This window comes from Tetrao urogallus (genome assembly GCF_951394365.1).
Source record: "Tetrao urogallus genome assembly, chromosome: 1".
Taxonomy (NCBI): domain Eukaryota; kingdom Metazoa; phylum Chordata; class Aves; order Galliformes; family Phasianidae; genus Tetrao; species Tetrao urogallus.
The window spans coordinates 149,015,538-149,040,800 of record NC_136813.1 but is presented as its reverse complement, the minus strand read 5'-3'; the positions used below and the strand labels follow the sequence as shown (position 1 = coordinate 149,040,800).

At 41.2% G+C, this 25,263-nt stretch overlaps 1 protein-coding gene across 1 annotated transcript in view; it reads right to left on the bottom strand.

The window, feature by feature from the left end:
- Window positions 1-13,395: 13,395 nt before the first annotated feature.
- The window catches only part of FGD6 (FYVE, RhoGEF and PH domain containing 6), a gene marked incomplete at both ends in the record, with an annotated part of 64,149 nt that continues 52,281 nt past the window's right edge, over window positions 13,396-25,263 (bottom strand). The window contains 7 exons of the mRNA XM_079533028.1: window positions 13,396-13,432; window positions 15,481-15,629; window positions 16,932-17,060; window positions 17,710-17,837; window positions 19,394-19,496; window positions 20,573-20,719; window positions 21,232-21,334. Of these exons, the coding sequence (XP_079389154.1) occupies window positions 13,396-13,432; window positions 15,481-15,629; window positions 16,932-17,060; window positions 17,710-17,837; window positions 19,394-19,496; window positions 20,573-20,719; window positions 21,232-21,334 (796 nt within the window). The remainder of the gene's footprint in view (window positions 13,433-15,480; window positions 15,630-16,931; window positions 17,061-17,709; window positions 17,838-19,393; window positions 19,497-20,572; window positions 20,720-21,231; window positions 21,335-25,263) is intronic.

The following is a 25,263-nucleotide window of genomic DNA, read 5'->3' as shown; positions in this document are numbered from 1 at the left end:
AACCATCATCTCAGTCCCACTGCAGCTGTTTCCAACAAAGCATCAATTCAACTTTGAAGAAAGCAACCAGTCTAAAACACTTAGTACTCATAAGCAGAGACAGTATAGCTTGGAATGCCTCACTGAATTAACCCTCCCTCTCCTCACAAGCGCACATGTGGATGAGCATCTTCCGAATTCACTGCTCAATAACCAAGCAGCAGCAGATTTTTCTCAAGTTTGTCTTTACTGTTTGTATTAAAACACCACACAACCACCAATAACACTCAACAACTACTCAGCTGTACACTGGCCATCTCTGTATTATAGCTGGGATACAGCTAGGAGCACCGATTTTTTCAGGAGTTGTGCTGATGCCCTTGCTTAGGAAGCACAGTCCTTGAAGTAAAGAGCAGAGTCTTAATTTTGGCCTGAGGACAAGGAATTTCCATAGACTTTAAGAAAAAATGGTGCAACTTGTTGTCTCTGACATTTGCAAATGTCATACCCAACTACATCCTAAAATACAGGCTAATGAAAATTGGGTTCTTCCCTTGTTTACCTGATGTGACAGAAGTTGAGCTAAGATTCGTATCAGTGCATAACCTCACGCACTTGAAAACATCCTTCCTTTGTAATCAGCGTGACTTCTAATTACAGCCTAATTTTGGCTGCCAAGGCCAAAAGCCCAATCATACCCAAGGGCACCAGGCCCAGCACTGCACATTGGGTGAGGGGAGGAGCTGCCTTGCTCAGCATGGAGCTGCATGAGGGGAGGGTCAGGCAAGGTCCTTGACCACAGGGCACAGAACAGGCTCCCCTGGGCAGTGGGCACAGCCACAAGCTGTTGTCCAACAAGAGTTAGGACAGCTCTCTCAGACACAGGGTTTGAATTCCAGGTGATCTGGTGCAGAGCCATGGCTGGACTCGATCCTTGTGGGCACCTTCCAACTCAGGATACACTATGATTTTACAATAATTCTTGCTTCTTTACATCAGACTTCCAATTCTTGCCCTCACTCTTCAGAGCCCTCTAGGTCTAAAAAGTGATCAGAAAAGCTCTGCCCCATAACCATTTAGTCAATGACACCACTGATGTCGCTTAAGCTCCCAAATGGTTCCCATTCACAGCTTTCCGCAGGTCTACACTTAAGATCAGAAACACTCTTTGTAAAACCTCCATGAAACACTCCTTTAGTTTTTCTTAAAGGAGACACGTTGCCTAAGGAAAACTGACATTCAGACTGTCAACGCGATTAGATCACTGCCTCACTCCAACTGCTCAATGCTTTCTCTCTTCGTACCTTAATGCTCCCAGTGTGTGATGATCTGTTTGCATAGTTTGTCATTAGTAGTAAATTTCCAAGGCCAGAAAAAAAAAAAAAAAACAACACATTTTCTTCATACATAACCAAACACACAAAAGGCTGTTCTTCTATTAATGTAGGTACAGAGATAGACAACTATCAGCATCCGTATTTGTAATGATTAGATCTACTTTACATTTGTATCATCTTTGCACTTGCTTTCTAAACTATTTCTGCAGTGCTTGACAATATTATTTGCCATATAATTAAATAAAAAAAGAAAACTTCAAAAAAAAAAAACAAACCTATGAAAGATAAACCATCCCATGGGGAGGTCAAATCATATATCCATCAGTTTTCTTCTAAAACCTCAGTCCCTCAGCCCCGATTATTAGAAGCATGATCTAAAAGCAGACATTTTAACAGCAGACAGGCATCAGACCTCTGAGGCTCATAAATGAAATGCAACTCTAATCTCTTTATGTGAGTAAATACTAAAAAATATACATATATTAGTTTATGATCCTTCAGATAATCATTCCACAGTGTCAGATGAAGATTTTCATGAGCTTGCCTAAATTTCAACCACCACTCTTCTCTCCTTCTTCTTCTGCTTGAATGTGCTGGAGCTTTCCCAATACTTTATTCAAACTAACTTAGGAAATAATAATTTCAATGGTTTGCTTTTGGCTTACTTCTACAGAAGTGGGTTAGGAAACACTCCCCTGAGAACTGCCAGCAGATGAGAGAGCCTCTAATTCCTCTGCTGGTACAGCCATATCCAGGGAGACAGCAAGGGGTAACCCATACCCTTCTCCAGGGACAGAAGTTACACGATCTTAATCATCTCAGTAGGAAGTTTCCTACTAATACTATGCCAAAATATTGTGTATTGTAGACTAAGAACTTCAAAAGCAATTGCAGAAAATGTCTGATGTTTGGACTTTCCACAATATTAATGGTAACAACGCTTGTTTCTCTATATTACATTGCACTGCTGGTATAATTGCTTTATTCTGTAACATCTCAATTCTAATTTAACACCCTTTAGATGAACGAAAACAGGCTACATCAGTATGAAGACACAGTATGTGAATAGTCCCTCTGCCCTGGAGATCTGTAGGTTACTTTAAAAAAAAAAAAAAAAAAGTCAAACCTGACCCAAAATAAGTTTCAGTACTGCAAAAACAATGCTTGTAGAACTTGAATAATTTAATGTATTCTCTTGGCATTGTCTAGTTTGATTCTATATTTATGTGCTATTTATGCACATAATATATAAACATTTACATATATAATGCATATGATTCCAGGAATGGCTCCATGCACGTATGGAATGTGTGTTAATACAGCTTTCTTCTAGATCAAACCCACCTGAGAAAGGTATGCCTGCAGAAGATTAGATACATGTTTAAGTTCACAGAGAACACCACTGTGGTTGCTTTTGAGATACTGGCATGTTAACTGGTTGTGACCACAGAAGTTATTGTGAACTTTACTTTCTGGTCTTACATGAAGAAGTAGAAGAGCGGCAACATGACATGAAAGGTTAGTATAATGAAAAGCCGGCTAGAAAATAATTCCCTCTTAGAAGAAATGAACTTAATCTCCTTCCATAGTCATATTACTTCAGCAATAAAAGATTTCAACAAATCTCAGCAAATGAACTAAGGATGTGCTATTTCTGTTCATGTCATCATATCTGGGGCTTACAGCTGATCCGTACCTTAAAATGAAAACTAATCCTCACTTCCATTCCCAAAGTCATCATATGATGATTAAGAATTTAGCATAACCAATGCTGAACTTGTTTCACAAAAACCCACACGCAGAATGCAAAGCACTCACAAATCCCTCTATGATTAACTGTAGAAGTCAGGAGGTTTGGTTACCTGTTTTAAACAGATTTCTTTACACTTTGGAACAGCATTCTGCAATGCTTTACAAATCATCAATTAAGCCAAGGAATCCAACACATCTGTGAGGCGTGCGACACTACTCTGCTTGTTGTTTTCTATGTAGGAAGCTCAATGAACACAGAAACTAAATGAGCTATTCTTAGATTATCTTTCTAGAAGCCATAACACTCAAGATGGTAGAACAGTTAGAGACTCAAAGGAGTAGCAGCCTCTTTATCCCCGAGCTAAGGAATATTTATGTGACTCATGACACCCAGTCAGAGAGCGTTTATTGAATCTGCATGGCATCAAGATTTAGAACATACGCATGTAAGAGACCAATAACCACAGGAAACGAGCAGCTAAACCTGCAGGCAAGGGAAGATGAGGCACTTGCAAAGCACAAAGCAATAATTACAAGGCACACTGCAATAGAGTAAAAGATGCACTGGCAGCCAAGCCTGTGTAATTCATTTAAAATCACTGCTCTCAAAGCTTTAAAACTGCTATGTTTAATTTTTCATGGAAGCAAAGTGTTACAGTGGGAGGAATGGTGAAGCAACAATCGTGCAAAGGTGAGAAGACAGCAGTCATTCTCAGTTTGGGCTACCAAAGGGGATGGTCTCACAACTACCCTGTTGTGGAGCTCCTACTGTGTGTTTGGTTCAGCTCAGCAGCCCCACAAGGCCTTGGAGCAGTATAGAGGAGGAGAGGCACAGGGGATTGTCTGCAAAATGAACCAGGTCACACAGGCACTGACTACTGGCCAGAGCCAGGTAAGGAGACAGACTCCTATTAACCAGGCCAAACTGTCCTGAATGTCTTCTGCCTTTGACTGCTTGAAGCCAGCAAAACTGTGCTGTTGCAAGAAGTAAAACAAGAACAATATGGTTCCCTATACCAGAGCTGAAGCTACTAAACAAACCAGATCAGGAAGTTCACCTGGCTAAGCAGTTCCTCCTCCACTCCTTTTCTCCTCTATTCTGGGTTACTTTCAGCCAGGTCAGTTCCTCTACCTGGCACACTGTACTAACACCTAGCAAGCACAAACCCTGCTTTCCAAGCACAGGCAGGCACTACACCCATTGCAAACAACATGGCTGCAGCATCTCATCAAGTGGGACAGCCACATTGCAGCTGAGGGTCTTTTCTCCCTTCTGCACTCAACCTTGCAGCTGTTTAACAGTGAGGTAAGCTGAACTGAGTTTACTCACCCTGCAGCAAGCAGCTACTAAGTATGACTCAAAGAAAGCTGAAGACAACTCTTTTGGAAAAAGCCCATATTGTTGCAGCAGCTTGCGTAATAAATATAGTATCAATCCTCTTATTTCAAAGGATATTTGTGTGCACATTCAGCTTTTTTTTTTTTCTCCTTTGTCAGCTTTGCAGTATCACAGGATTTGGTTCTGTTAGCAGACCTTTAGGTTCCTGTAAGCACGTATGTGAGGCACTCTGGAAAGGACATTCAGATAAAGTTGTCAGGACTAAAAGCTTTACTCACATTGACACTTGCATTATCCTACTAATATTTTGGAACAAACAAATTACCACAATAAATAAGAGTTTTCACACTACAAATTTACTCCCAAGCAACCTTACCTTGCCTGGAACTAAATAATCACTAATTAAAGCTAATATGATAATACAAGAGGAATTGGCTTCAGGTTTTTTTTTTTTTGTGTGTTTCGTTTCATGTTAGGTTTTCTTCCATTTTTTTTCATATTCTTCAAGTTGCTGGTTCAGCTTCCTACAAAGGCAATGAAATATTTGACTTATCCCAGTCTGTCTTGCTATCAAGCTGAACAAAATTAATTCAGGTGAAATTTAACAGGCTTTCAGGGAAGGCCTGACCAAACTGTTACAACTAATTTAAGTTACCCTGCGTTGATACAGATACATTAGACAATGATTTTCAGAAAGAAGCACACTTCTTTTCAAAGTCTGTACTGCCACCTCATCAGATACATTGGACTCACTCCATCCTCACAATCTGCATGATTTGGAAGTGGAGAGTAGTTTTTCAAAGAGAAATCCTTTGTTGCTTTGAGACTGTGGTTGGTACCACTCAGTACACGCTCTGGAACCAAATGCTGATGTCTGAAGGGTAAGGCTATGAACAAGATAAGGATTTGATTAACTGCACCTTCACAATTTTACCCATCATTTTTCAAACTGATAAAATTCTATTGTGGCATCATATCTTACACCAACAATATGCAGGCACAAGTGAAAACTGCAACAAGCTTACTCATTTATCTAAGGGTTTATTTGGACTTAGGAACTGTTTCACTTCCCCTGATGTTGCCCGCTGAGCTCCATGCCACAGCTGTGTGACAAAAGAGCACATGCAGGCAGCTGTGCCAGTCTGCCTGCTGCCCCACAACCACATCATCCCACTCCACCTCCCGGAAGGTGAATGCTCCCATCCCCCTGCCATGGGGAAGCAGGCACTCGCATGAGAGCTCCCTGACCCATTTCAACCAGAATAACACAGGTTAGCACACCAAAAGCCAGGACGGCTGCTGCAGCAGGGAAGGGACACATCCCCCACCAGATGTAGTGCTGGCAGCTGAAATCCATTACTTTGCCTGTCCAGAGAACAAACATGCAAGTTTAACTTCACTTTGCTCCACTCCTTATACATAGCTGAGCACCCTATTTTAAGCAAAGGGGATGGGTTTTTAGTTTTGGTTTCTTTCCACCAAAGATTTTCATCCAAACATTAGTTGTAGGTTAAGCATCTTAGTGCAGCTCCTTTCCTCCACAAGCTGGAAGAGAGCTACAGCAACCTTCTTGGCTACCTAAACTTTAATTGCTCAACACAAAGAACACACAATAAAGCCAAATGAAAACTGTATCAGTACAGAGAACAAGCAAACTAATCTTGACAGTGTAAATATTTAGACTTCTCATTAGGGAAAAAAGTCTAGTGAGCACCGACTGGTACGACAGCTTTAAGTATGTTTTGTTTTGCACAGGAGCCCTTCCACAGCATGCTGCATTATCAGTCCCATCCTCTGCCAACCCATAATCCCCAATATTTCAATACAAAATATAGTTGTGAAATAAATCGCACTCCAAGTTAATTCCAGAGGTCACGCAGCCCAACCTGCTTCCTGCTAAAATAGACCCAACTTCACAGACACACACACGACCTTCAGGCTGTGCCCCAATACAGGGAAAAAAGTTAAAGCTCCATAATTGATCTACTGGACTCTCATGGAAAGGTTCCTCATCTGCTGCTGCAGAATGTGACAGGCTGAGCAAGCAGCACACAGACACAGCACCGTGCAGAACCACAGCAGCCGAGGGCCGCGGGCCATCAGGTGACCGGGTGTCCCTCACATGAGCACAGCGCTGACCGCTGTCACGTGAGAATACCTGGACCTGCCCAGGAGCAGGTCTGCAGTGCCTCTGGAAGAAGGGCTGCAGACAGCAGCAGTCCAACGCCTCACAGCTTACTGCTGCCCTCAAGGAAGCGTCCCCTCTGCTCTCTCGGACTGGCTCATCTCACAGCACAACCACCAGGGAGAGGCAAAATAATCATTACAGTTTCTTATAGGCAGGAAGCAGTGTTACATAAAGAACGGATCCAAAACCACAAAGCCCAGAAGGAAGATCCACCAGGTGAACGCAGCCTCCCCAGCGCAGTACAACGTTCTGCTCCTCCTTCCCAACGGATCCTTTTCTATCTTTTCGCACCACCCTGACCCCAAAGCCAAGGGCTCCCTCACGCCGCACCCTGCCGCACTAAGACCCCCCCCCCACTCCCGCAGGGGAATCGAGCGCAGCGGTCCCACCCGCAGGGAAGCCGCGCAGTGCAGCACGCTCAGCCCCGGCACACACCGCCCGTGCCCGACGGCGTCTCTCCCCGCCCCCATCGCGGCCCGGACTCGCCCCGCACAAGATGGCTGCGCGCCGCCGGCGCTGGCGGCGGGAGGGGCCCATAGCGAGCGCTCGGCGGGTAGCGCCCGCCCGCTCGCCGCCTCTCCGCCGCTTCCTCGGCGCGGCGCGGAGCCGCAGGCAGCGGGAAGCCGTGACGGCGCGGCCCGGATGCGAGCGGCACAAGCGGTTCCTGTAGGTGAAAGGTCGGGGGGCGCGGGGCCGCCGCGGGACGGGGCGATGCCTGAGGCGGGCCGGGCCCCGCGCCGCGCCCCGCGGAGGAGGAGGAAGTGCGGCCGGGCGGCAGCCAGGGAGGCGGGAGCGAGCACACGCAAGCGCGGCAAGACGGGTAGGGCCGCAGCCGGGACACGGCTCACCTGGCGGCTCGGCAGCGGCTCCGGCGCTTTATTTGTCGGCGGCGGCTCCGGCTCCGGGGGTCAGAGTTCGTGGCCCCGCCCCGCCCCGCCGCGGCGAATGCGCCTGCGCACGGCGAGCCTGGGAGGGGCGGGGGGCTCGGCCGGCCCCCAGCGGTCGGTAACGGCGGCCGGGGGGAGGGGCGGCCTTTGTTTGGCGGCCGCGCGGGACGCGAAGGCGGGCGTCCTCCGCGGGAACGAGGAAGGTGGCGGAGCTGCACGGAACGCGCGCTTTTGGTTGTGGCAGCTCAGGGGGCTCCTCGGCTGACTCGCTTCTGCTTGATGTGGTTTGAAACGGTTGCTGCGTGGTGAAGTAGCACTTCGCCGCACCGTGAATGGCCGTGGGATAGCATAGAGTGGAAGGGACTTTAAGGCTCCCTCTAGTTTCAGTTAGTGTAGGAACTCAACCGGCAGCGTTAGTTAGAGCCGTCCCCAGGCAGTGATGGCAGCCAAAAGCAATTTGGTGTCGGGGCTGTTTGGGAAAGCAGCAGGCCCCTGGCAGCGCACAAATAGTCTCCATGCTGGAGCAGAGCATCCCGGTGTGCCGAGGGAACAGCTGATGCCTCAGAACCATAGAATGGCTTGGGTTGGAAGATGTCTCACAGCTCAAGTTCCAGTCCTGCTGCTTCCAGGGAGTTGCCAGCCCTAGATCAAGCACTAGACCAGGTTGCTCAGCACCTCACCCAACCCGGCCTTAAACATCTCCAGGGAAGGGGCACCAACAACCTCTCTGAGCAACCTGAGGCCAGCACCTCACCACTCTCAATGAAAATCTTTCCCAGTCTAATCTACATCTCCTCTCCTTTCCTTTAAAACCATTCCCCTTGTCCTATCACAATCTACCCATGTTCATTTCCCTCATGTTTATAATCTCACTTTAAATACTGGAAGGCTGCAATGAGGTCTCCCTGCAGCCATCTCCAGGCTGGACAAGCCCAGCTCCTTCAGCCTGTCATCACTGGAGAGGTGCTCCAGCCCTCTGAGCATCTTTGTGGCCCTCCTCTGGACCCTTTCTAAAGCATCCCTCCTGTGCTGTGGCCTCCTGTGGGGCCATAGTCCTGGAAACAGTACTCGAGTGGGACCTCACGAAGGCAAAGCAGAGGGGGACGATCCCCTCCCTCCCCCTGCTGGCCATCCCTCTTCTGATGCAGCCCAGGATACCGTTGGAATTCCAGGCTGCAAGCCCACGCTGCTGGCTCATCTTTTTTCCATCTACCACGACCCCTAAGTCCTCAGCAGAGCTGCTCTCAAGGATTTCTGCTCCCAGTTAGTATACATTCCTGGGATTACCTTGACGCAAGTGCAAAACCTTGCTCTTCACTTTGTTAAGCTTCATTACATTCACATGGGCCCAACTTCTGAGTTTATCAAGGTTCCTCTGGATGGCATTCCTTTTTTCTGCTGTATCAACTGTATCATTCAGCTCAGTGCCATCAGCAAACTTGTCTCTGCATTTTTTTGGACCAGAGTTATAAAAAAATACAAGCCATTTTTGTATTGACATTAATAAAATCATTCACTCTTGCCAGCTCCTTTACTGCTCCTCCTACCATGGCCCCACAGCTGCAGCACATCTCACCACACCATCTCAAGATCACTGATTCAGTATTTACAAGCATCACATTTTGCTTATTGATCACACACACACCCAAAAGGCAAATGCAAATAGACATGATGAAAAAATTCTAAATTCTAAATTTTTTTTAATTCTAAATTAACTGGCTCAGCATTTGCTGAAAGTGTGGAATGACAGAATACATATAGTGTATAATGCTCATCACTCCCCACACAAGCCTGATCTGCACGCCCACTAATGAAGGAGCTTGTTGCAGATTAACAAATAGTGAGGATTTTGCACCAAAGCTCATTTGGTACAAGTACTCTCATATTCTCCATAGAGAACTGCTCCTGTAACCAATGAGAAATGCTTTGACTTTTTTAGCAAGTGACCCAATTCATGCTTGTTCTGTATTACCAAGGCATGTCCACGGAGCTGTGTCAGCAAGGATTGTAAGACACATCCCTATTGAAAACGTGTAGAAGCAAAACTCTTTTCATGCTGTTACTGCAAGTTACCAAAAACTGCTTTCAGACTTCTGTCATGGAAGCACAAGGAGCAGCAGAACTAACTTGGCAGATAAATTACTCCCATACAGGCCCTGCTGAAATCCTTACGCCAGCAGAAACTGTGGTTCAAGCATTCTTAAATAGAGTAGTTCAGATAGCTGAACTAGATTTTGTCAAAGGATTTATTAATGCAACACCCTTCATTTGACATTACATGGGTGCAACTCTCTTAATTCTTTAGGATGGTTGTTTTGTGGGATGCTTTCTTTGCCAGTAGTACATCTGTAACAATGTGTTGAAGAATTAATTCAAATAAACAAACTCAAATGTTATGGCCACATTGTGAATTCGGGAAGGTGAGGGCTTTCAGAGGGGCTGCGGAAGGGGTACTAGGAAGGAAAGAACTAAATAGCAAGAAGCAGCTAAGGAAAGACAGCAGGACACAAATATGGAAATAATATTCATAGCAAATATATTGGTTTTTTTTAATAAGTGCATGCAATGTCTTGGCTGACAGGAGCAAGCCCATTTAAGAGTACTGTGTCAGGCTGTCAGATCCAGCAGTGGGCTGTCAGTCTGTGCACACAACTTACCTTTCAGATTTTTTTCTGGTTTTAAGGGCAAAACATAGTACAGACTTTAATACAGATGTGCAAGATGATGACAGCCAATTTTGTTGCTTGGAAAGCTGTAAATAAATGAATTAGGTAACACAAAAACCTGAAAATATTTCAAAAACAAACAGAGACTCAGGTAATGTGATTTTGTTTATACAAAAATGATACATATACACAGGAATATTTACAACAACTTTGAGCTGTTTTCATTTACAAAATAAAGATTCTATTCTTTCATTTAGACAGCACAGTTTATGACTACTCCAAATAAAAACGTGTGTAGAGGGTACATACAAGGGATGGCAGTTACAGCAAACAAATGCATTGAATGTGTCTTTCCAAACATCTCTTTCCATTATGATGTAACATACATAATTTGGTACTCAATTTTCACACACACAAGTTATCTAGTAACACGTGTTCCATGGTTGCTCAGCTATCCGTTTGTTTCAAGTCGTTTGGGGATAAAAGAAAGCTTTACATCAAAGATTTCTTAAAGACAATTCATTCTCATAGACCTTTCATTTACCCAAGAATAAAGGTTCTAGAATTAATCTCCAATGCTTGTGTTTGTCTCATTCTCTACCAACCAGTCTTAAATTATTAACTACGGATGTGTATAAGAAGAGGTAGGCAGGTGTTTAAAAACTGCTGGTCTTGTTCAGTGAATTTGCTGATGTAAGAGTGGAATCTAGAAGTGACACTACTTCTGATGGCAGTGAATGAGGATGGGAGGCAGGGTGGAGAAACAGACTAACAGTTTGAAAAGCAACTGTCTGAGAATGTTATGAAAAACCTATGTTGTGGGCTCTCCACATGATGCAAAGCACAAGTGCTGGAGAAAGAGGAGAAATAAATATTCAAACATGCTCATAAAGACAATTTCATTTATTTCACACATAATTAGACCTCAATGTGTGCACTATGGTTTTTAAGGCTCTGTTCAGATCTGTTTCTGTCACAGACAATTTGTTGACTGATTAACTGTTTCTGGAAGAAGTCCTCTGACTTCTACGGAACTGCTGAACTGTTTTCTCACTGCACCTAAGTCATTGAGAGGTAGTTTGTTGCCACATGAGGCAGAACTCAGGCACCCTGCTCAGCCTGTGTTATGATTTATTGCTCTATTTCAGTTTTGCAGCAAGGAAATCAGTATTAGAACATAAATTAAATAAAACTTGCTTCTAGCCAAATTCCTTATTGTTTGCCATTTCATGGCTTTCCATATCTTAGTTGGTGTGCAGTCCATGTAAAAATATTAAGCAGCTCTTCCCCTGGATAACATCAACCAGAACAGCTACATCACATCTGTGTTACACTGGTATCAGATTTATTTCGAGTACGGTAAAACCCATGTCAGAAATCACCCTGAAGAGACATGCAGATAGCTTACTTGGCTTCAGTCACCCGCTGGTTTTGAAAGAAAGTAAAAGCCCTTTATATATAAAAAGAGAAGAAAATCCATTTATCGTATTTGCATTAAAAAAGTGATTAAAGGCTTTGTTCCAGCTCCCACTGAATTTCAAACACTATCTGGTCAAATCTCTAACATTCACCAGAGAAGCCAAATCTACAGCCTTAAATCCCTGATTCAGAAACATACTCTACTGAAATGCCTGAAGTCAGTAAAATTCCTCATACACTTAAGCATTAGGTTTTGAAGCCTACAGTGAACTTAACGGAAGCTCTGGAAAACAAATCTCCCCAGAGCTGTGTTATTATCTTACACCTGATCTTGAGGTATTTGAGGGCATGTGAATTTTGGTTCGCATTTTCATTCTTGACCTTTTTCTGATCACCACTGTTCTATCATCATTTTCTTTCCTTTGTGAGGCTTTAATACAGCTATCAACGTGGATTAAAACTATTAATTTGAAAGATAATTGCTCTTAATCCTGCTTCTACAACTAGCTTGAGAGGACTACTGAACAGTGTTGCATACAGCATAATTAACTGGCTACATGTGCATTGCTTTTGACATAAAAATGGCTTCCTATCATGTGCTTTTCATAGTTCTAAGTTCCATTTATGCTATTACAGTGTTCACAATTTTTAAAAAACTGAAGTAGAATAAATGCACCAAAATCATCAGCAAGTATTTTCCAATGAGGTATACTGACAATTTTCTTAAAGGAAAAAAAAACCCCAACCTGTTTTTTTAAAGTGTCAGACAGAACAAATCATAGTGTAAACAACAAGAATTTCAAATAATCACATACACTTCCATGCCATCTGCACTAAAAAAAAAGCTGTGTTTTCTTGGTATGGCAATTCCAGTTTAAAGATAACATTTAAATACACAATAGTTTAAGTTTTTGGGAGAAGGGCTGCATGCACGTGTTTAGTGTTCTCTGAACAATAGTTTAAAACAGTCTTTCCTACTGCATACAGAAGTCATTTGACACAGTTTTGAAACAAAAAATGCAAAAAAACAATTCTTTAGTTAAAAAAAATAAAATACTGCTTTAAATTACTAGTGGAAAAAAACCCCATATCCTGAAATTGTTTGAATGTAACTCATTTAGTCTCTTTGGTATCTGTCGGACTGTAGAAGCTCTACTGCTTTATCTCTGTACTCGCTAAGTCTATTTTAAAATAGTTTACCCTTTTCTCTGTTTTCATTTTTACAAATGTACTTTGTAATTGCTTCTGTGATACATAATTTGTGGTACTATTTTAATTGGTATGCAAGAGTTCAACTGCTATTCAAGGAAAGGAAGTGCATTATCATACAATTCTCTTAAAGGAGTTTACGTAGCCAACAAAGATTCAAAATCTCTAAAATTCCCATTCTGATCTGCTCCTGCTACATTGCAAGCTGTGTATCAGCAACTGAAGGCCTATACACAAACCATGAGAAATTTCACAATTACAACAGATTTGCTGCTTTTGTTTTTTTTTTTTAAATAGAAGCACAAACTTCAAGGATATGTTGACCAACCACCTGCCATTCTGAAGACAAGGGCACTTTAGGCCTCAATGCAGACCTCACAAACAATTTTGACCAAAGTAAACACTGGAACTTAATAAATAACACATTTTTGTATCAACACAGAAATACACACAATTCTTTAAAAAAATATTACCTTACACTAAAAATGCAACAACTCCTAATGCTGACAAATATACAGTTTGGGGTAGGTTGACATGGAAGGATTCAATTTCTTGTAACAGTTTCTGTACTCTGGTTTGCCATCACCTTGGACATTTTGCTTTGGACTCGCTGACACTGCTATAGTACGGTGCCTTCTTGAAAAGCTTCTATCCACCTATTGGAAAACAAAACACTGTTAGGGAATTGCTGGTTAAACTGCAAATTGTGCTGCCCACTCCCTGCAGACTGACACGTGTAGTATCACACTCCCACTGCCAGTTGTCCTGTTCATGCAAATGCCAAAAATCCATCCAATGAATCCAAACATACGAATCTTGCTTAAAATGTATTAAGTATTCATACAAGGCCAGATTATACATATATGTGTATATATATATTTTTTTTTCCCCAGACTTAAGTTACATCAAAGAAAAAAGCAGGAAATGCTACAGTTGCATCAACTTCAATAATGTCTCTGGATACCCTTTCTAAAAAACAATACCCTTCTCTGATTTCATGGCAGCTATGGCCCAGGATAAATGAGGACACTACCAGAGTTGAGGCAGCTGTGTGCATAGCCCAGGCTCGCTGCTTTTGCCACTGGTACAAGGACATTAGTGAAGGACTGCTGGGGCTGAAAGAGGAAGCCACAGGGAACGCTCACATTTAAGCCAACACTGGTATTTCAAACCACTATCCCTGACTTCTTAGGGCTCACTGTATTTTTCACTGTCATTTGTTCATAAAAATAACTAAAACTCACAGGCATTTTCAGCATTGAGTATTCTACTGGACTAAAAGTATTCAAAGCTCAGCAAAAGTAAACATCTTTTAAAGCTTACAAAAATACATCAGATGTTTCTTTGACCCTGAGAGGGAAAAACAATGTGCACTAATGAAAACAGGCCAACAGAGAGAGTTCTTTCAATTTTAATGCTATCAAAGCAGGATTTATCTTGCAAGTTCCATGTAAATCTATTAAGGATATTAAATACTTAGAGAAAGCAGGCAATTTAAGGTACTTAGCATTACTCCTAGCCTCAATAAAAGCAGAACACACTCAATTCCAACTTTCTCTACTGATTACAGAAGCCACTGGCTGAACTGAAAAACACAACTATTGGATGCCTCAGATTTTTTTTGTTTTGTTTTATATAGTACACATGAGGACACATTTCTGTGTTTCCACTTAATGGAAACGAAACACTGTAAAACAAAATATGCCCCTCAAAAGCTAACAGACTCTGTATACAGAGAAGTGTCATTAAGCATGTTCCCTCCTGTTTACAATTTTCCAATGTCACAGATGTTTTGTTTTTTAGAATGACCCTATTTACACAAAACTCTACCTACAGCCATTTGAATGTTTAAGTGTTAATAATGAACTAGTTAACCAATGAAATCTCTTTTGTTAATGTAAAATTCATTTGGGAAAACTTCACTGAAACCCTTCAAATAAATGTACTGCTTGCATGGTCACTTCTAGTTTACTCCATGATTCACACAGCAAATTGTGTTGGGTTTGGTTTGTTTTTGCTGGTTAAGGACCACATTTCTAGGTTATTTTATATAAAATAAACACAAGGCATAAACTGATAAGTGTAACTCCAAATTCAGATATGGCAGCAGGACTTAATGCTGTTTGTGTGAATGCTTTGAATTCAGACCTATCATTTGAGCATACTAAACATGCTCCTATGCTTGTGCACAGTTGCATACACACTTCAAGTTTCCATACCTTACTTTTTAGGCTTCCCTTTTTTTAGTGCATATATTCATATAAAATAACTCACACATATAGCTGGAAATGAAATGAAAACGGGGACAGGTCAGTTAGCTTTTAGAACACGTTTTGTGGATTTCTAGAAAGAAAACATTCAAGTTTCACTTGAGCGGATGTGGGAGAGAGATGATGGAATAGGCTATGAAAAAGAAAAGATTTTTTCCATTCTCCTACTCTCTCTCTGCAGAGGACAGTCTGCTTCTTCGTTTAAAGAAAAACAGAAACAAAAACAAGTTTTTTTTCCCAATTCCACTTGGTTTGATTGTGTTTTCCAAAGCCTTAATGAAATCAAGACCTGAATTTAAGTTATTTGTATTAAAACTTTATTTATTCAATATGCACCTTCTAAAATACGCTTAATCCATGAATATTAAGATTTATAATTTATGAAACATTATTCCTAGAAAAACTAACAGGAATGAATTCAAACAGTTTCTTACTTTTGAGCTGAATGAGGATCATCTGCTTTGAATATGTAAAATAAAGTGTTTTTGTGCAGTAAATGGAACACTCTAGACTCTGAGTTTTCATCTCTGACTTCACTGACTGTGAATCCCAGTAAAGGCTGGCTCTCTAGTGCTGCCACATCCTATTTGACAGGAGAAAAAAGTGAACAAGACAAAATTAGAGCAGGTAAGATATATTAAACAATGCATTTAGACTACATTCATGCAGTATACTATAGCAACAGATTATGCAGTAAGCAAGCTGTTAAAAATACTCATGCACAAAATACTCTGCTTTTTCTTTTTTTAAATAATCTCCACGCATCCATCGAGGAACAGGAAAATAACAGATTGATGTAGACTTCAATGATTCCCTTCTTTTTTTTTTCTGATAACATCTGCCTTGTCTTTCACTGGGTAGTCTAACTATTCTGCTTCTAAGGACCTCTTACATCAGAAGACCAACTCCTGTCTGGCAGCAGACAAACGACTGTCTAGCCCAGCACTCACTCCAACGAGCTTTCTAAGGTCTTAAGAGGGGCACAGGATGCTCGTAGTTGTACTGAATACACTAAGAGGAGGAGCTGTGGATGTAGATGATGCTCTCAAGTACTGAAGTCACACTCCAGATGGTTTTGATGGCTAAATGTATTCTACTTTCTGTTACTGAAAATTAAAAGGATGGAAAAAATAAATTGCTGAGTGCTTGAAAGTGAGGTGGCAATACTTTTAACAGATGCTTGATGTATTTTGCTCTTGAAAGCTGTAATCAAGCTATCACATGTGATAAAAAAAACCTAAAAATTAGATCCTCCAGCTCTACAATACGTTCATATATGTTGCAAAGCATTAAAAGTTGCATTAAAATCACAGTATCCTCAGTACACGCTGAGATTATTCTTCACTGCAGAAAGATTAAACATCCTAAATAAACAAGGAAACACCATTAGACAAGACGCCATTTCTTATTTTCTACTGCAGCACTGTATATCAAATAGTAATTCACAGATTCCTGGCTGTGGTACACAATTTGAGGAGAAATCAAGAGATTCAGTTTGCTCATTTTCCAAGCATTCAAAGTACCTTATGAAACTGTAAAACAATATATTTCCAGATGCTTTTATCACGTTGGCTTTGCCACCATACTTGAGCGATGCATCTAAAACTGACGCCCCTTTATTCAGCTGACTCAGAACGTACCTACAGCTGCAATGGTGTGCAGTGCAGAGGTACTCACAGCTACAGTCTGGAGTCAGAAACGTCATGGCTGTATCTATATTATAGTACCAAGCTCACCAAACCACTTCCAAATACAGTATTGCAATCTGATCAGTTGCTATGAGGTGATCTAACTCTACAGCTTGTTTCTAGATCATAAAAACAAGCAGATGTTACAAATATGGTATTATCATTGACCATTTGATTTCTTGTATGTCGTCTCTTACCTCACTAGCAGCATATGTGTACAGCACCTTATTTTTTATAACAAACCATAGGTGCTTCCATGGTTTCTTACTGCCCTTAGATCTGTGTAAGTAGCCACTCATTGTAGAGTCTTCTGTATTTGCTGAAACCTGAAATGAAAAGAACCCCAAGAGTATGTATGTGTTTATCCAGGTTTTTGCTGTACAGCCTTTTTTAATAACAGACCTCCAGAACTCTGTTCTGTCAAAGACAGAAATTTTCACCTCAAGTTAGCACTGATAATTAACACAGATGGCTGAAAGAAAAACTCATTTGTCTGCCACTTTCTATCCAGCTTGGAAGAGAAACTAAGTCACTAAGAACTTCATTGTATGCGGCAGGACAGGAGAGGGCTCAAACACTGAGGCCCACGTACATCTGGAGAACACACATTCCTGTGTAAGAAGGCAAGATTACTTCCTTCTGTTCCCAAGACCTCCAGTGTAGGCAGGCAGAGTTGAGCTCTATCTTTTCTAACCGTAAATCAGCAGATGAGTTGGTGTGGGAGATCCTTGAAACACAGGGAAACAAGAAGCAAGTCACAATCCCAGACTGTATGAATCCCAGTCTCATAGGCTCCTAATGCAGTTTATACACTGCTCCACAGTTCAGAGTCCTGCCTATGTAAAACTGAGGCCCAAACCATTGTTACAGATGAATTGTGACTTTTGATTCTAAAGAGGACAGCTAAAATATGGAATTATTTTTTCATTGTTAAAATTGATGATATAATTATAATTTGGTCAATAAAGCACTTACTTCTTTGAGGGCTGCAGGAATTTTTTTCTGCTTTCTTCCAGAGGGAATACTATGTAATACTGTAGACAAGGCACTTGATGGAGATTTATGGTTGACTGGGGATCCAGTCTTAGGAGAGCACTGGTTATCTGAAATGCATAGGATGAACACGTTGCTTTCATGTCACAGATGACTAAACAGAGGCAATGATTCCTGGACTTTTTACTAGAAAGCAGCTGGCATTTTTATTCTGATTACAGTGTTTCAACTGTAAGAGCTAATCACACTAAAGTCAGCGTTAACTTTTTCAGTATTATCATCACCACTGCGAGCTAGAATCCCCAAAGTTACATTCAAGATAAATAATTTAAAAAAAAAAAAAAAAAAAAGTAGGAAATTTTAAACCAAACAGATTGGTCTTGTTTGTTGCCAAAGTACGATTCACTGATACAAAACTGCTTTACCTACATACAGAACGAAAATTCAAGTCTTAAAAACCATACCAAATTTTCACAAACGTCCTTTGCAGCTCAGACTGTTTTATCTCTGTTCCCCAACTCTGTCTTCCAGTTCTCTCCATTTGATATCTTCTCTGCTTTTTGCAGCATGGATGCTGCAGGGTTTCTCTTCCAGCATTATGCCACTACATGCACACAAGCTTCTAGATTGTTCTCATCTGCAGAGTATCCCTGTATTTTTCTCCACTGCACTACACAGTTCCTTCACTTATTTTGGAGGACTTCTGCAACACTTCACTCCTATAAAACTATTTTTCTGTGGCTACATACCACTAGTTTCCAGCCCAGCCTGAAGGAGGAGGGCTGTCCTAAGCTTCACTGACTCCCTTTCTTGAGATGTCCCTGAACCAGGTGAGGCTCTTCATGAGCAGAGAAGGAAAGTAATTGGATTGCCAGCTGTACTGCACCTGCTCTGCAGCTTTTTCCAGCTAAAAGCAACTGCAGTTGCCTGCAGCATAGCAGCCCCTACTGTCCAATGTGCAGACCTGCATCCAACCCTGGCAATCCATCTACCCTAACTTCACTGACTCCCATGGCCACTGAGAGATGTGGATCCTGCTTCCTAAATCCCCATGACAACTGCCTCTCCCAGCATGCTACAAGCTTTGGTGTGATTATTTCACTGGGGCATCACTTATTTCCTCTGATACCCTACAGAGCTACTGTCAACTTGGAGCTTCTGCCAGAGAAATGGGTAGTGAACAATTTCAGTCCCTGCCTGTCCCTCATTTGTGTGTCCTATACTGTAATCTTTGGTCGGAATTCAGAGCAAGGCTTGTGAGACAGGACTGGATCCCCACCTCACCCAGAATTTCAGCTATCTCAGCAGCTTCAATGGTAAAAATGTAGTCTAGAGGCATACAAGTTACGGAGGATAGAAGTACATCCAAACTCACTGAGGGGAGGTCATGGTAAGTTGTAAGGACTTCAGTGTACACTTCTATCCTGTCATAAATGAAAAGTAATGTAACACAAGTTACCTCAGAAAGAAAGGATGAATAAATGTATTGCAAATTCACTTCCTAGCTTACTCCACAGAAATGTGTTTGGGATCCTGTCATCTGAGCTGCTTATAGCTCTCCAGACACTAGCAGAACTAGGCATTTGAACACAGCTGTAATGACGAGGCACACAAGATGATAGTAAAGAGCAGGGAGATAAGACAGTTTTGTGCACATTTTCTTTACCTTGTTTTTGTAGCTCTCTGAAGCAATGATCACATACTCTTGCTGGCTGGTTTTTCATATAGTCTAAACCATGTTTATTTGATGAACAAGCTTGACAGACAATCTGGAAACAAACAGAACCATGACTGCACATGATATGCACCTGTAAATCAACAAATGCTCAAAGATATTTACTTCAGTACTGATAAGAACTGAACCTCAAACAGGCACTGTTTTACACTGAAAATGGTTTAAGACCTTGGCTGGTCCCTATGTTCAATATATTGCCCTTCTCTCCTCTAAATACTAAAAAAAAGTTAACTCAATCACATAAGTTAATCACAGAATCATCGGAGTTGAAAGGGACTTTTGAAGGTCATCTAGTCCAACTCCCCTATAGTGAACAGGGACACCTACAGCTGATCAGGTTGCACAGAGCCCCATCCAGCCTGACATTGAATGTTGCCAGGGATGAGGCATCCACCACCTCTCTAGGCAATCTGATCCAGTGCTCATCAGAAAAACCCTTTTTCTTTTATCTAATCTAAATCTCTCCTCTTTTAGTTTTAAACCATTTCCCCTTGTCCTAATACAACAGATCCTGCTAAAGAGTCTGTCCTTCTTTCTTACAGCCCCCTAATAAGCCATTGTTAATAATTAATGAAAAGTGAATTAAGCTTACTGCGTTATTTAACCATATATAACCATTATATGCAGAAAATTTTAAAAGAATAACCAAAGTAGACATTGCTCTCTTGAAACTTTACCACAGATGTCTCAACTGCACTGAGCCCATATTCATATTTGGTTAACACAAGAAAATAAACATTCTCTAGATATATCTGCATTTCATACCAATTAAATATAGGATAAATTTGGTCTAACTTTAGAAAACATTTTTTTTCTTAGCCTACAAATTAGTGAGGAAGATACTTTGAACATTTTAGCTAACATTCTTGGTTTGTACTGTGCAATTGCAGAAGCAGGAGACAAACATAAATACTATCCCAAAATGCAAACTAAGAAACATGTACCAGATTTATTGGTCTGTCTCAACCTTGTTCTCTACACTAAACAAGCTGGTTTTGATCCATACAATTGTTCCCACAACAGTTGCTGCAGTGCAATCAGGCTCTGCCTGTACTTAACACACAGGAACCCAAATAAGTTAAAGAAAAGCTATTGAGAAAATTGTCCAACCTTTCCACACGCCCTGCAGTGATGCCTTCTCCATGTCAGTGTGAACTCACTTGTACAGATCATACACATAGTGGCTCTAGTATCAGGAATCCAGATAGGAGCCTTTGATCCTAGTGGGCTAGTTTCTTCCTGCTTCTCAGTATCTGCCTAAGAGAACATAGGCAGAACACATACATTCAGTGGTGAAAAATAACACAAGTACTTACCAGTAATCATAGGTTAACTCTCTTAATGTTGGAAAGCCTTCTCTTATAAATTGCCATGGCCTTAACATTATCTACCATCTCACTAGTGACCACCGTAATGCAAGCTTAAAGACAGAGTGGTATTTCATTTGCTCAAAAAGGCTGTGTGACTGCCGAGCTTTACCAGCCTATTTCTATCAACAGCTGCTATGTTTTAAAATCTTTCCCAATTATCTTTCTGTTTTCAGGGTTACAGAGGGAACTGAGAAGGCTGGTTTGGGTTTTTTGGAAGTAGGTAATTTTAAATTTCTGAACTAGATAGTGTTATGAAACACCATTCTGTTCTGTCATCACCTATTATCAATTAATGTTCTGTTATTTATCATGGGAAGCCTCTTGCTTCTCTAGAAAGCTGCAAATAAACTTTTTATTTAAAAAGGAAACAAAATGGGCTACAATAATAGTGTGATATACCTCTTCAAGACTTTTGCTAGGATTAAACGTGATTCTCTTTTTTGTATAGTCTTCAATTGACCTGGAGATAGCTTCTAACCATTCATCTCTTTCTGTAGCAGAACTGTTGGGTTAAAAAAAAAATCAATTTATTAACATTTAAAACTAAGAAATGAGTGCTGTTTAGAATTCTGTTACCTTTACTACACATTGATTTAATTCTCTTGCAGTTTCCAGTCTCCAGTTCCTATGAACTATAGGAAATATAGGAACTATAAACTAGTATTACTTTTATATATATTATATATATAAATATATTTAAGCCAACTGCACGGTGCCAGTTATTTGTGTTAATAATGAAAAATGATCCCCAGTCTGTTGTTATAATGTGGATTCCTTTCCTCCTTTTCTTCCTCCCATGATAGCCTATGATTGCTTCAAGGTTTGTACATCCTTTCTTCCTCCTCTTCCTCCATGTACCCATGAACTGCTTGAGTACCACTGGTGTGAATGGAGCTCCCAGAACACAAGCACAGGTTTTCATCTTAAGAAGGAATCTGAAATGTCAGCAAGTATTTTAAGTATTTTCCCCCCTTCCATCCCATGGTGCAGTCTGTTATACCCTGTGAAACCCCAAACTTTTTCCCCAAAAATGTAGTTTTTTTCTCCAGTCCTGTGCTGCTGACTCTTTACTCCTATAAAGTCTTCATAGAAGAATTAAGCCACTTTAATTTTTTTTTTTTCTCCAAAATTTTCCATTGGATTAGCCAGCCTACAGAGAGAAACATCCTCTGTCTGATGACCAAAGCGCAGCTTACCTTTCAGCCATGAGGACTTACCTTCTCCCTTGTGCCAGAACGTACGTACACATGGCTACACAGTGGGATCTAAATGCAGTAAATTGGACTGGGAAACCAATTCAAACTGAAGCAAGCTCTTCCTCAAGATCAATTTACTGCCTGGGCTCGTCAGACCACTGAGCAATTGCCTGGGCCAGCACAAAGGAGTGGGAGCCAGGAGGAGGAGAATGCAGTCTGGCAGTGGAAGAGCAGGGCTGCTTGTTTAAGATGCAACACCAGCTTAGAAAGGGCTTCTGACATTTAAACCAGAAGTGTCTATCAACCACGTGTCTTATTCCTCACTTCTTAAATAGTATCACATATCTATATCTATCTCTTTTTTTTTTTAGCAAGAAATTGAACATGAGGCACACAAAAAAGGAGAGTTAGGGAAGAGGAAAGCAAATATTTGGGTGTGACATTAATTATTATTATTTAATGCCTGTTGTAGCTGAATTTGAAAGCTTTGATTCTTTATATTTTGAGTTGAGGTTTTGACCTGCATGAAACTGGGTACTATATAGTTTCACAGGACAAATCTCATAAGGCAATGCAGGAGAAGCCTGCAAGGCACAGGGGAAAACATGATTGAGTGCACACATCAACAAAATCAGAACAAAAGGAGAGGAAATAAGATAGAAGCAAGGGCAAAGCAATGTGTTATTGGCTGCCTTAATATCTCACAATCCGGGTAGAACATTTTGTTCAGTGTATTTACCCTTACTTCCTCATTTGCTAAGAAGGATGTAGCATTAGCTACATAACATTCTTAATTCCAACCAATTCCTCTGGCTTTTTCAAAATCTGGTTACATTATTTATGTTCTTAAAGCTATATTAAATAAAGCTGGTTCAAGCGTTGCAGATTAAGCATCCTGCAGCCACGTGTGGAGCGTTACAGATGGGGTTTCATGGCTTAGGTCCTAACCTTTTCCTTGGGAGCATACACTCAGTAGGCCTGCTGGCACCAGGCCTTTAGGGCTGTTTACAGTTCTCTAAAACTTGAGAGCAAAGGTGGTTTCATTAGGAACCAGGCTGATGTCACAGCAGCATCACAACGGGCAGTGCTCCTGCCGTCCCTCTCAGCCGCACAGCACCGCCACCTCCTTGGCAGCAGTGGTTGCATCCTTCCTAAAGCTGCCTTGTCCACTAAAATAACAGAGTTTTCTTAATTTTACCCATCTCTTTAAAACCTTAGCTAATAAAACAGCAGAACACTTAAACAGACTGCAGAGTCCCAACCATTGCTGTTTCTGGCAGCCACGTGTGAGGAGCACACGTTGCAGCTGCTCCACGCAGCCAAGCTATGAGGGGTCCCAGGAGGACACCCCTGTTGTTTCCAGGCTCAGGGCCCTCGGGCTCCTCTCACAGTTGCACCAGTCCTGCATGAGCTGCCTTTTGGTCAGGAGAGGACCCAGCTCAGGCTGCCTGCTCTGGCAGGGAGAGGTAGGGCCAGCTGGCCTTGTAGCATGCAAGCTGGTCCGTTGTTTTCAGGACCTACACTTTACTTCTGCACTGTACTGTATCATGTAGATATTCTTGTTGTTTTTTTCCGTTTTTGTTTTATTTTTTGTTTTTATTACGAGATTACTAGTACTGTGCTGCTTTGTAACATGTAAAATAATCCACGTTCCTACAGACAACCTGAGAAAGCTGAAACCTCGACCCAGACTAGAAAAAGCAGAATGCTACTGCAGTCAGCAAAATTAAACCTGAAGCAAGAAAGCCTCTTCTTTGGGCATTAATCTGTGCTTTTGTCATTAACTGGCTTACTAGTTATTACTAGCTATTACATACTACTATAATACTACTCTTATATACTACTATTAAATATTACTATATTACTAGCTATTTTTCACTAGCTTAATTGCTCCCCCCCAGAGTTATTTCAAAGTCTCTTCTTTGGTGTACACTTAATATCATGTTTATTATCTGAAAAAATATACGCTTGTCCCTGATATCTGTAAGGTTAATTTAAAGTGTTTTGTAATAGAGATTTTTTTACTATATAGGAATGAGGAATCAAATGGAAGATGCAGTCTGTATTAACAAGATACCAACTCTCTACACACTTGTGCTATTTATCATGGGAGCAATGCCACAAGCACATGCAAACAGCTACTGCTAAAAACAACAAAGCCAGGCCTTATTTACAGACAAATAACAATCAGAAAGTCCTCATTCACACCTGGATCCCCCAACTTCTCTTTCATCCCAACAAAGTGCAATCTCTCCGTGTCACGGCTGTGCAACTTTGGGCTCTTGCACACGCACACAATTTCCAATAAATTCAAAAATAACAGAAACAAATGCTCTCCAAATGGAATGTTGACAGCGTAAGAAAGAAAGAGCTATTCAAAGCAATTTTAGTTGGTAACATGAGGCTGATTTCAGGAATTTAGGAAAAGGACAAGTGGAAAGTGTGTCACAAATGGCACTCAGCATAATGGAAAGTTACAGGTTTTCCCTCGTGCACCAGCATGTATTTCATAGGAATTACTTTCAATTTACCATTTAATCAGCTCCTCAAAAAGAAGAGGCTAACCTCTTCTATAAAAATATATGTATTTCAAGATGATCATCTTTTCACAAGATCCAATTAACCTTTCTACATTACTTTTTACATTACAAACATCTTTGTGTGTGTGTGCAAAATCTAGTGACTAAGGCACCTAAGCAGGACAGAGCTGCTCATGTAACAGTGGTGCAGAACCATACATTAAACATGAAATGCATCTTTGTTCAAAAGAATCATGAGAAACATTCATAAAAATTTGTTGGGAAATACATCAATACTTCTTTCAAGCCTGTTGTTATAAATAACTACTGCCCAGACACAACTGAGCTGCTTCCTCTGGCTGCTCTGCCAAGGCTAACCTTGGTTTGGCCCTCAGCTAGAGATACTGCTATCTCTCAGCAGACATCCTAATGTCAGTATTTACAAGGTCACAAAGAAAGCAGCAGTCTACGCTCAGCTTTGCTAAATAAAAGAGAAAACATGTCTTTTTTCATCGATATCAGCACTGTCACAAGTGACAGACTGTATCAAACTCCAAACACAGTGAAAGCAACAATCCCCAAACCAGGTCTTTGTCAGAGGCAGCTCACTGACCGTAGACCAGAACAACTCCAGTTCAGTGGCTGTTAGATGGAAAATGTATTTATCTGGTAAGGAAAAGCTTCATTCCTGTTCTTTCTTTCATTTCCGTAATTTC